Source organism: Rousettus aegyptiacus, unplaced genomic scaffold (assembly GCF_014176215.1).
Source record: "Rousettus aegyptiacus isolate mRouAeg1 unplaced genomic scaffold, mRouAeg1.p scaffold_m13_p_16, whole genome shotgun sequence".
In the NCBI taxonomy this organism is placed as follows: Eukaryota; Metazoa; Chordata; class Mammalia; order Chiroptera; family Pteropodidae; genus Rousettus; species Rousettus aegyptiacus.
This window is the reverse complement of record NW_023416291.1, coordinates 4133921-4146083: the sequence shown is the minus strand read 5'-3', so window position 1 is coordinate 4146083 and position 12163 is coordinate 4133921. Positions and strand designations below refer to the sequence as shown.

The window sequence follows — 12163 nt, the reverse complement described above, 5'->3', positions numbered from 1 at the left end:
AGAATAAAATTATATGTAAATCATAGCCCAAGTTAAACCAAATAGCTCAATATATAAGACCCATGTTGAGCTCTTTAAAAAATTAATTGGGTAAAAGAGGGCATTTGGGTTAGAAGTCCTTTCAGGGCCATGTATAAAAGATAAAACTGAATTCCACTTAGAATTCTATCTCTAAGAATTATATCTCCATTAAGAATTATTACTCTAATTATACCTCTAATATTCTCTAAAACATGAATGTAATGCTCCACCCACAGACTAGACATAGCTGGTATTATAAAAAAAATTCCAGGGATTGGGGAAGATAATAAACGAGCATTTTAAATGAAGAAGACCCCTCACCTTCCCCAGATAGAAAAGAAAGCAAGAAAACAAACACACGAGCCTCAGTCCTCCCAGCATGTTGTATCTGGGTCAGTGCCAAGTATCACAAACCACATTTGATATTTTGTGTTTTTGGCTGAGTGACACCAGAATGTCTCTGACGGGAGGGAGAGAGAGAGAAGGAACTTAGAAAATGGCAAACAAGAGCTTTCCAGGGCACAGCTATATCGTTTCCGGTTGCTATCAAGACATTATTGGGAGCAGTTCAATTAAAAAGCACACCAATGATACGTGCAGGGAGCAGCCTGAAACGCGGCCCAGGGGTCGCCGAGCTTGGGACTCCCTTGGCTCAGGCTGTGGAACACCAACGTCTTCCCGGTCAGCGGACGGGGAAGGACGCGGACCCACAGGACACCAGGCAGCGGCAGCCAGTGGCTGGGTTTGTAGTCTCTGATCGTGCCCCGCCCACCACATGCTTTAGCTCAGCTGGGAAGAGAAGGGGTTCACACTCTGCGTCAGAAGACAGCCCCGAAAACGAAAACGCGAAGGCAGGTGGAGTCGGGGCGCTCCCCGGACCTGGCTCTGTGCATCAGCATTATCAGCATGGGTCGCTGTCTGTATAGAAACTGCCGAGACCACTGAGGAGGCGGAGGTCAACCACTGGGCTGCTGTCAGGTGGCAGCCTGTCCTCCACGGCCACGCCCCCGAGGCGGCTGTGAAGTCAGGCCGCTTCCCACCTCCATTCTCCACGGTGGAGAAGAAACACCCCATCCTCTAGTAAACCTCCTTGCTGACAGGTGTTTAGCACAGGGATTTAGCTTAGACAAATGGATGAGGCTTTTTTCTTTTTTTGCACTTCTAAAGTAGCTAAAGATTTCTCCCTACCCTTATATTATTGATTTCTATGGGACGAAATACAGAAAAACTGTTCAGTTTAGTTTTGACCGACATTAAACCTAAATTTTATGTAATTCTTGTTAGTCTTCACGCCAGAATATTTTCAGATACTCCCGTCAGTAAAATTAATAACAATAAAGGTAAATAGTTATAGAAAGAAATTATGTAGACTAAGTAAATATAGAGTAATTAGCATAGGAAATATAAAGAAAATGATCTTTCTAAAAAGCATATCCATAAATCACTCTTAAATGACTATAAAATCGTTACCTCCGCTCTCTGTGTTCTGGGAAAAGCAGCGGATTTTTCTATGGCATAAACCTCCACCAGGTAGAGGCAGGCCCCCTGCTCCCGGTCCAGAATGGCCGCGGTCTGAATGACACCAGTCTGTCGTCCGATCGTGAAGAGGCGGCCCACGGTCTTCTCCTCGCAACGAACTGAAACGATATAATACTCCACTGGGGCTTCCGAGCCCCTGGGGCTCGCTGCTTCTATCGATATCACATTGGTGCCAATGGGTTCTCCTTCCTTCAAAATGGTTATGTATTTGGGTTGAGAGAAAACAGGTCCATCAAGGCCCTGAAGAATGACGGTCAGCTCAGTCGTCGATTTCCTCCTCTCAGGACCAAGGTCTGTTGCTGAAACGATGAGGTTGTAGATCAGCTGCGAAGGCACCAGCGCGGAAGCCACTCTCAAGTCCCCACTGAAACGGTCCACGATGAAGGTGTCGGTGTCCCCGTTGATGATCTCGTACTCCACCTCTCCGTTAGCGCCTTCGTCCGGGTCGGCGGCCGTGATGGTGGTCAGGACAGAACCAATCACAGCCGACGGGTCTGCAGCAAGGGCGTTTTGCGAGGTAAACATCGGGACGTTGTCATTGAGGTCCGTGACCAAAATGGTCACATTTTTCAAAGCATACCGTCTAGTCTCGATAGGCACCGCCTGATCATTGGCTTTCACAGTCAACTCGAAGAGGCTGGCAAACTCCCGGTCTATTTCTGCATCAGTGTAGATAGTGCCTTTGACTTCATCTATGCCAAAGTGGTTGCCCCTTGGCATCTGCTGAATGATGGTGTAGGAGAGCTGCCCATTAATGTCTGCATCGGGGTCATGGGCGGTCACTGAGATGACAGACGTTCCGATGGGAACATTCTCAGCAATGGACTTGAAAATATCCCCGGGAGGAAAGCTAGGCGGGTTGTCATTGAAGTCCCTCACGTATATGACCACGGACATCGTAGAGGAACGAGGAGGCCTTCCTTGGTCTTTGGCTGTTATATTTAATTTGTACAAAGACTGTGTTTCAAAGTCCAATTTTTTGGCAAGAAAAATACTCCCAGTGTTGGGGCTAATGCTGAAAGTCCCGTGGTTGTTAGTCCCAGTAATACTGTAGTGTAAGTCAGCATTGTCACCCGAGTCTGAATCGGTCGCGGTTACAGAGGACACAAGCTCACCGATTCTCATGTTTTCCAAAACATCAACAAATAGTGTTGATTTGGGGAAAGAAGGGGTATTGTCATTTTCATCTAAAATATCAATATTTAAGGTACAGGTTGAATTGAGGGAGATTGTCCCTGAATCCACCGCTTGAATGACAAGGGAATAGGCAGCTGTTGCTTCATAATCTAATGTGCCAATTAGTGTCACCTGACCGGAGGTGCTGTCTATAGCAAACTGTCTTTCTTCATTTCCTTTCATGACAGAATAACGAATAAGTCCATTACTACCTTCGTCAACATCTGAGGCAGACACTCTTAAAACCTGTGTCAAATTGGCTGCAGACTCTGATATTGTGGCTTGGTAAAAGTCTTTGACGAATTTGGGGGCATTGTCATTTATATCCTTCATGTAAACATGTACCGTGGCCTGATCCTTGAGGGGCTGCGGGAGCCCCCGATCTGTCGCGATGACTGTAAAGCTAAACACTGCAGTCCCTCTGCGCCTCATAAGAGACTCCCTGTCTAACTGATGAGTGCTTGTAATTTCCCCACTGACGGCATGCAACTCAAAATCTGGCTGCACCATTTCAAAAGAATACCTTACTTCTCCATTTGGCCCAAAGTCTTTATCTACAGCACTTACTTTGCCCACAAATGACCCAGATTTCTGCTCCTCTTCAAAGTAAAACGTGTAATTGGTGCTGTTAAAAAGAGGTCTGTTATCATTTACATCTTCCAAAATGACAGTAACATTCACAGTGGCACTAAGGGGTTCCACTGCTCTGTCAGAAGCCACAACCAGTAAAACATATCTGTCTTGAAGTTCACGGTCCAGTTCACTTTTTATATACAGTTGACCATCTGGAAATATGCCAAAAGCGTCCCCTGTGTTTCCTTCAGCAACACTGTATGCAATTTCACCATTTGCTCCTGAATCCTTATCAAAAGCTTGCACTTTAAAGAATCGAGAATTCACAGGTTCTGACTCAGAAAGGGTGACCTCGTAAGACAGTTGGTCAAACACTGGCGGGTTGTCATTGACATCATGGACGTGAACCGTTAAGATGAAACTAGAGGAGAGCTGCGGCACCCCCATGTCAGATGCCAAGACCTCTATCTGATAGGAGCCGGCATGGACATCCAGGGGCCCCAGCAGACTAATGGTACCGTTCTCCTCATTAATAGTAAACAGGTTCTTGGGGTTTTGCTTCAGGCTATAGAATACCATGCCATTGACACCCTCATCAGGGTCCACAGCTTGGGCTTGGAAAATGCTGTGACCTGCCTGCCAATTCTCCACCACATTCACACTCTCCACCGCCTGAAGGAAATGGGGAGAGTTGTCATTCAGATCCTTCACTGTTATGTTAACCATAGTGTCTCCAGTCACCGTGCCCCCACTGGCCACCACTTTCAGCTGATAAAAGGACTGCTCTTCTCTATCAATCACACTTGCTGTGGTAAGCTGCCCAGTGACCTGGCTGATAGCAAACATACCTTTCTGATCTCCAGTAGTAATGAGATAAGTGATGTTGGAATTGAGGTCCATGGTGGATGCAGACACACTACCTACGTGGTACCCCAGAGCCACATTCTCAAAGACCACGAAGCTGTAGGCAGCCTGGCTGAACACAGGTGGGTTGTCCTGAGTGTCCAACACAGTGATGGTGACTATGGCCTGGTTGGAGGACTGTAAATTGCCACCGTCAGTAGCCACGATCTGCAGCTGGTAAGCTGTCTTTTCTTCTCTGTCTAGAGCCATTCTTGTAGAAATAACCCCACTCTGGGCACTGACCTGAAACCGAGACCTGTCCCCAGCTGATATACTGTATTTGACAGTTCCATTGAGACCCAAGTCGGGGTCAGTGGCAGACACCGTGGTGATATAGCTACCTCCAGGTTCATTCTCCTGAATGCGAGCAAAGTACTGGACTGGGTAGAACACGGGGCTGTTGTCGTTCAAATCCAGGAGGCTGACATTGACGCGGGCCACGGAGGACTGGGGAGGGGAGCCCAGATCTGTGGCCAGAACCAACAGGGAGTAGAAAGCTTGCTCCTCTCTGTCCAGGGAGGAGACAGTACTCAACCTTCCAGACACAGGGTCCAGGCGGAAGGACCTCTGGTCCGTCTCAGCCTCTTGCAGGGAGAAGCGCACTGTCCCATTGTCACCCAGGTCCCCATCAGTTGCCCCAACCACCAGCAGTTCTGTCCCCGCTGGGGCATTCTCGACCACAGACACATGGTACCCTTCTGGCTGGCTAAATACCGGCTTCTCATCATTCACATCCAGGAGAGTTACTATAAGCTGGGCGTAGGAAACCTTGGGGTGAACGCCCTGGTCCCGAGCACTGATATTCAGTACAATCTGGGATGCGAGTTCCCGGTCCAAGCCCCCAGCAGCCCCAGTAGTCACCAGGCCGCTGTGCTCACTGATATGGAACCAACCTAGCCCATTGCCAGAGACGATGCTGTAGCGCAGATTCGCATTGAGGCCCGAGTCGCCGTCGGTGGCAGACACCCCACTCACATAGCTTCCCGGGGGGGCCTCCTCGCTCAGGTTCACTCTGTACACTTGCTGTGCAAAGACGGGAGGGTGGTCATTGATGTCATTGACGAAAATCACCAGGCTCGCCACAGAGGAGCGCGCCCGGACCCCTGCGGCAGGGGGCGCCCCGGAGTTATCCGAGACGGAAACGGTGAGGTTGTAAGACGGGATGCGCTCGCGGTCCAGGGCGCTGGCCACTTTGATGAGGCTCAGGTTCGGCACTTTGCTGCTCTGCACCTCAAAGTGGCGCTGCTCGTTGCCCCCGAGAATCTGCACGGAGATGTTCCCGTTGGCCGCGGGAGAGTCTGCGTCCGTCACGGTGAGCAGAGCCACCACGGTGCCCACCTGGGCGTTCTCATCCACCGAGGCGTAGCGCGAGGTGGCAGGGAAGTAGCGGAATTTCACCACCGGGTCGTTGTCGTTGACGTCCAGCAGCTGGATGAGCGCCTCCGCGCGCCCGGTGAGGGAAGGCACGCCTCGGTCCAGAGCCTGCACCGTCAGCGAGTACTGGCGCCGGGCCTCGAAGTCCAGGGGCTCCCGCACTGTGATAAGCCCCGTTTCGGGGTCCATTTGGAAGGGGGTCCCCTCGTCCTGCAGCCGATAGCGAATGTCCGCGTTGGTGCCCTCGTCCGCGTCCGCCGCCGCCACCTGGAGGACGCTGGAGCCCACGGCCGCGTCCTCCGGCACTCCCGCCTGGTAGTGGGAACTGCCAAACACCGGGGGGTTGTCATTAATGTCCTGCACGGTCACGTTTACCTGAAGGTAGCCCCGCCGCCGGGGCTCGCCCTTGTCCTCCACTTCCACCAGGAGCTGGTACTGTGGCGTGACCTCGCGGTCCAGTCCGCCCTTGGACACCAGATGCAGGAAGGCGCCCTCGCCGCTCGGGCTCAGCGTGATGTCCAGGCGAAAGCGACCCGCCTCGTTGCCCTGGATGATGCGGTAGGAGCGGTGGTCCACGCCATTGGAGCCAATGTCCGAGTCGGTGGCCGTATCCAAAATGACTTGGCGCCCGCTGCTACTGTCCTCCTTGAAAGTGACCACGATCGAGGGGTCTGGGAAAACGGGGGCGTTGTCATTCAGGTCCCACACCAGCACGCGCACCTCGGTGGGGTAGGTGGGCGAGCTGGAAAGGACCACCAGGTTGATCACGTCGCTGGGGAGGCTCTCGCGGTCGATGGTGGCGGTAGTGTACAGGGTCCCCGTGCTACTGTTGATGGCAAACAGGGCGTGGCTTTCGCTGAGCCGGTAGGTGAAGCCGGGGCGCGTCTGGATGGTGCCCACCAGCGTGCCGGGAGGCTGCTCCTCCAGCACCTGGAACACCTGGCGCTGCTCGGCCCCGCCGACCCGGGCCGGCCCCGGGAACAGGGACAGCAGCCCGAAGACGCGAAGGAGCTGGAGCACTGACGGGGTGGGCAGCGGGAGCCACGGGCGGCCAGCAGCCCGGCCGGCAGCCAAGTTCATGGTCCTGGCTCCCTGGAACGGTGTGGTCAAGAGAAGGACGATGCGAAGCCAGAAGAATGCTGATGACCAGAACTGAGCAGTCCCAGCCAAAACGCAGGCGCTGGCTCTGCGCGCTCCGCTATCTCAGGGACACTCCAGCCCAGCAGAGGCGAGTTGCCTCACCGAGAAGGCTCCAGGTGGCCAGCCATTCGGAGGTGTCGTGCCAGGGAGACGGGGGGATGAAAGCGGCCGGGCATTCCGCGGGGCGCTCCGGAGCGCTGATGAGTCCCCAAAAGTTCCCCAAACCTCCGATATGTCCCCCTCCGCGTGGTTTTCGAATCCGGAGCCTGAGTGTTTTCGCCGGGCTGTTAGTGAGGTACGAGGAGTGGCCTGTTTCTAAGGTGTATGAGCCGTCACTGCAAACACCGTCTTCAGAAACTTTGCAACTCGCCCTCCGCCCAGAGGCGGGGGAAGCGCCTAGCGGCGAGGGCCGGCAGGGAGCGGGCGCTTGCAGAATCCCTTTCCCCAAAGCTGGCGGCGACCAGCGGTCTCCTCGCGCCCCCGCTGCTCGGGAAGCCGGCGGCAGAAGCGGCCGCCGAGGCCCAGGCGGCGGGCGAACGGCGCTCGCGGCGCGGGCGCTACGGCTGCGGCGCCCGCGCGCGCTCAGCCTCGTCCTCGCCCGGCAGCCGCCGCCGGCCCTGCTGCGGGCGCAGGCAACGCGCCGCGCTCCTCGGCATCTTCACTGCGCCTCCGCCGGGGCGCCCGCCGGCCCGTTACTTGTACATCCACACCGAGCGCGAGTCCCCCTTTCTTCTCGGCCTGGCGGGGGTCGGGCGGCAGCGGCGGCGCACGGTCCCCGCGTCCCTCCCCTCGGCATGCCGGGGGGACGGTTCTCCCGCGGCCCCGTCGGAAGCCACTCGAGCGCGCCTCGCCCCTGCCCTGGTGATCTGCGCTTCACTGTCCCGGTCAGTTTCACTTTGTAATCCACAAGGCTTGGCACCGCGGCTGGTGCCCTCTCTCCGTCGCCGTCGGCGGGGAAGGCGGGGGCGCCGGGCGGTGGCGGTGGCGGCGGCTCGGGACGGCGCCTGTCAGCGCGCTGCTCCTCGGCCGCCGGGCGGCAGGCTGTGCAGCGGCGGCGGGCGCGCCCGAGCCCCTTCGGCGTCCACGGGGCCCGCGCTCTCCCCGCCCCTTCCCCGCCAGGCGCGCGCACGCCGGCGCGCCGCCGACCGTGGCCAGGGGGCGGGGACCGCGCGCCCGGCCCGGCTCCGAAACTTCGCTCTTCGCTCGGGATGGCACTCGCGCCCGCGCGGACTCCCCCGGCTCCCCGCCCGTCGGCCCCCCCGGCCCGCCCCGTTGGGCCCCGCGCTGCCCCCGCCGGCGCGCCCGGCTCCCTCGGCCGCGGACTGGCTGCTCGGGACGCTAATCGCCCCGCCTCCGGGGACTGGAGGCGGTCGGGAGTCGGAGCCCAGCGAGTCGGAGGCGCTGAGAAGGGGGGATTTCTTTTCTATTCTTTTCTTTTTTTTTCCTTTTTGGTCAGATCTTGGCCGGCGTCAGAGCAATAACAGCAAAAGGCTGCCGCAGAATAGATGGGGGTGAGGTCAGGTTTGCAGATAAATAACTTCGGTGGCGGGGTCTGGGGGAAGACCGTGCGGTTGTTATGCTAGTAATAACTCAGGGGTAAGGGGGTCGAGAGAAAGCAGAAGAAGGCGGGGTGAGGGTCTGTCGGAGCGGGAGGAAGGATTAAGCAAAGCCTGTCTGGGAATGCGCAGCGCAGCTCGGCTTTAACCGTTTCCTGCCCTTCTCTCTGGACGGGAGGGGAGGAAGCTGCTGTACACCGGGATCCGACGGCACCAAACCACCGCCTCCCAGGCCCCGCTGTCCGCACGGCGAGCTCCCGCACTCCGGAGCCGGCTCCACCCGAAACCCGCACCCGCTCTCCCGCCCCCACTTCCCAGGGGCCCAGGGGCACCGCGCCTCGGTACCAACCGCACTTGGACTTCCTATAGGAAAAGCCAGGGGAGCTCAGTGTTTGTTTTGCTTCCCTTCCCAAATGGATCCCAGGTGCCAGTAGCCAAACCTAGAGTTTCAACAATAACAATGGTAGCCCTTCGGAAAGATGGAGATCTTTTCCTGTTGCAAAGTTTGGAATTTTAATCTCTGTTGGAATATTTCCCCCTTGACTTTTGTAGCCAAAGGAATCCTAACGAAGTTTTTTTTTTTTTCTTTTTCGTCTGGGTAAAGGATAGATATGAGAAAAATATCAATAAATACAGTGAACTTTAAATTTGAAAAATGCTCACGTGCCATGTACCACACTCAGATTAAATCTCCTGCTACTTACTGTAATTTTTGTGGCAGTATGTCTATTGCCTCTTCAAAAAAAACAACAAAAAACAAAAAAAACACGTGACTAGGAATCAGGTCAATATTCCTTTCCCTTTAAGGGAAACCCGTTCGAAAATATGAATACGAGCCAAGCAATGCAAATACAGTATAGGGCATATGTCATACATTTCTGCCACAGTGACCCCTCCGAATTTAAAACTTCTGAGCAGGGACGCGACTCAGCCATGAGTAAATACTGCCCTCTGCTGGTCTTTCCATTTAACGTCTTAAATCCCCCGGTTTCTTGCTTAAAATTAAATGCAGAGACTAGAAGGATCAGATTACAAGGCTAATTCCTCTTTCTTGCCTGGGGATAGTGGCAAAGAAAAAAGATCCTTAGGAATCTTCTAGTGCCTTTCTTCATTTAAGGTAAAAAAAAAAAAAATTAAGAGTAATAGAGCAAACAGCAAATTCAAGTCCTCGTATGCAGAAAGCCTATAACCCGAAACATCTATGAAAACCTGAACACCAACAATGCTATCGCCGGTTCCTTTGTTTAGGTTAGAACATTAGAATATTCACTTTTGCATATTCGTCTACTGTATACAATGTCACATGCAGAATTGGAAACAGACAAGAAAGTTAAATTTCACCATTCCATCTTTTTAGAAAAACTTAAAAGCATTGAAAAACTCTTTTAAAAGAGACATCTCTAAGCTTTTTCTTAAAACTGTCTCTGCTAACAAGTTACAATCTTAATACCATTATTTTGGAGTAATTTAGTCAACAAAGATTTGTAATCATAATGGAACCAAAATTTTTTACTGACCTTGGCTATTGTCTGTGACTTCAGGATTTTTTGTTTGTTGTCGTCTGCTAATGCACCACAATTCAATCTTTCAGGTAGGAAGGAATAGAAAGAAAACATTTAGATACTTAGAGATCAGGTACCTTGGAGAGCCTATAGAATAATCATCATATTTAGTATCTATAGTATTACATTTATATCATTTATGAGTGCATTTAACTCTGGGGAACACATGAAAATCATTTATTTGGTGGAATGGGGAGTGTTCATTCTGCATAATTTATTTTCTATATAATATATATATTAATTTTAAAAAGACATGGCAAAATTAAGTAATACAGAAAATGTGTATACATTCAGTACATAAAATAACTTCACGGACAATTTGAAAAGATTTTCAAAAATGGTTTAGATAATGGTTCGGTTATTTGAATAAATGGAAGTTTTCCATGATAACGACTTTAAAGTAACACAGTCATGTATAGATAAAAATCTATAGATAAAATTACAGTTTATGTATATATAAATTCATAAAGTATGATATAGAGAATAGTTATAGTGAAAGCTAAGCAATGAGGCCATTGTATTTCCTTTTTCTCCTTTGCATTTCAAAAACTGGTAATATAATGCATGATAAAAAGTAAGGACGCCCCGAAAAGGTAAAATGAAAGAAAACAAAGACATATAGAGATTGTATGCATGAAAAAACAAAGTTTAGCTTATTTTTCCTTTTCCATAAAAAGCTTAATAACTTTAAGAAAAGGATTACTTATACAAAGCTTTCAATAAACATGAAATTAGATGTTGCTAAGAGAAGATATTTAAGCAGTTTAAATAGACCATATCGGGAAAATTATAATTTTATGTCTGGGCATGAAAGAAACCAGAGAATCAGCCCATTTGAACTTCAGAACACACATTAAAACAAGCAGCTTTTATAACTATTTGTTATCCTGATCTGTACATATTTGCTATCTTTACTTCATAAAACGTCAAGATTTTGTTTTTTTTAATGTTTTAGACCCCAGGTGAAGAACAGGCTAATCATACTCTTTAATTTATAACACACACATTAGCAATATTATTCCAGAAAAGGATTCTTCTCCCGACTTCCTCCCTTTCTCCCCTTCTCCTTTGCCCTCCCTTCCTATTCCTTCCCTTCTCCGTTGTCTTCCCTCCTCTTCCTCCCCATTTCTTCCTCCACCTTTCCCTTCTCTTCCTTCTCACCCCCTCTCCTTTCTTCTCTTTTCCCTTCCCCTCTCCTCCTCTAGACTTTCCACCCTGCCCTTGTCTCCCTGACCCTCTCCTCCCTCCCTTTCTCCACTGGGTTATAGTTCTCTCACTTTCTCTACTCTACCTTACTCTCCCCTCCTGTCCTTGTCATCCTTCACTGCCGTCACAGGACCCCTGGAAACAAACATTCTAATGAATGGGTTCTCCTCTTCTAGACTTTATATGGTAATTCCTAACTATCATATCAAGTCAGTTCTTTGATCTTTTAAGAAAAATATTTTAAAATTTAGTAACTTTAGTGGTTTTTAGTGGTAATAACAGCCTAGCATATTACCAGGGAGCCTATTTCCATTATTACTTCAAATATTTTCTTCTTGCCATTATTTCGTTTTCTTCCTTTGAGAAATTTTATTATTTGGTACTTATTCAGATGCCAGGTCTCTTTAGCTTTTCTTGCTCTCTCCTGGAAAATCCCTCAAGCTGATGTTCCCATCATTCGGTTACTCTTCACGTGTATCCAATCTACCACTGATTATTAACCCTTTGTTCTCTTTCTATCAACTCATTTTTTCATACGTAATATTTCTACTTCATTTTTAAATGAATTTTAATTCTCATTTTTTTTGCTGACAGTATCTATTCATCGATGATCTATATTTACCACACATTTTAGGTTCTTGTTCCATCTGTTAAAATTCTTTCCTTATTGTGGTCTATGTGGTCCAGTTTGTCATCCTCTGAGGTATCGCTTTCCTCGTGTGTTTAGCTATTTTGGCTTGTGAATCTTGTCAGCAGCCCTGGTAATGGGTGCTGACGAGGGGGTCAAAGACCAGACCTCAGTCTGTGAGTTTAGAGCAGGGGCTGGCAATATTTATCTACAAATATTTTATTTTACGTTTTAAGGGCCAGTCTCTGTCACACTGCTACTTAACCTTGCCTTTGTAATGTGACAGAAGCTATAGGTAATATGGAAGTTACTGGGTATGTATGGCTGTGTTCCAATAAAACTTTATTTACAAAAAGAGGATGCAGGTCCAACTTGGCCTTACAGGCTGTCAATTGCTGACCTCTGTTTTAAAGCATAGGAGACAAGACTTACACTGAAAACTCTACTAGATAACCAATCTTTTATATATATATACATGGATCTAT

At 50.1% G+C, this 12163-nt stretch overlaps 1 protein-coding gene across 1 annotated transcript in view; it reads right to left on the bottom strand.

The window, feature by feature from the left end:
• The window catches only part of FAT4 (FAT atypical cadherin 4), a 129538-nt gene extending 122346 nt beyond the window's left edge, over positions 1-7192 (bottom strand). Inside the window, exon 1 of the mRNA XM_016160221.2 lies at positions 1492-7192. Coding sequence (XP_016015707.2) covers positions 1492-6666 — 5175 coding nt within the window. The 5' untranslated portion in view covers positions 6667-7192. The remainder of the gene's footprint in view (positions 1-1491) is intronic.
• Between the last annotated feature and the right edge of the window lie 4971 nt (positions 7193-12163).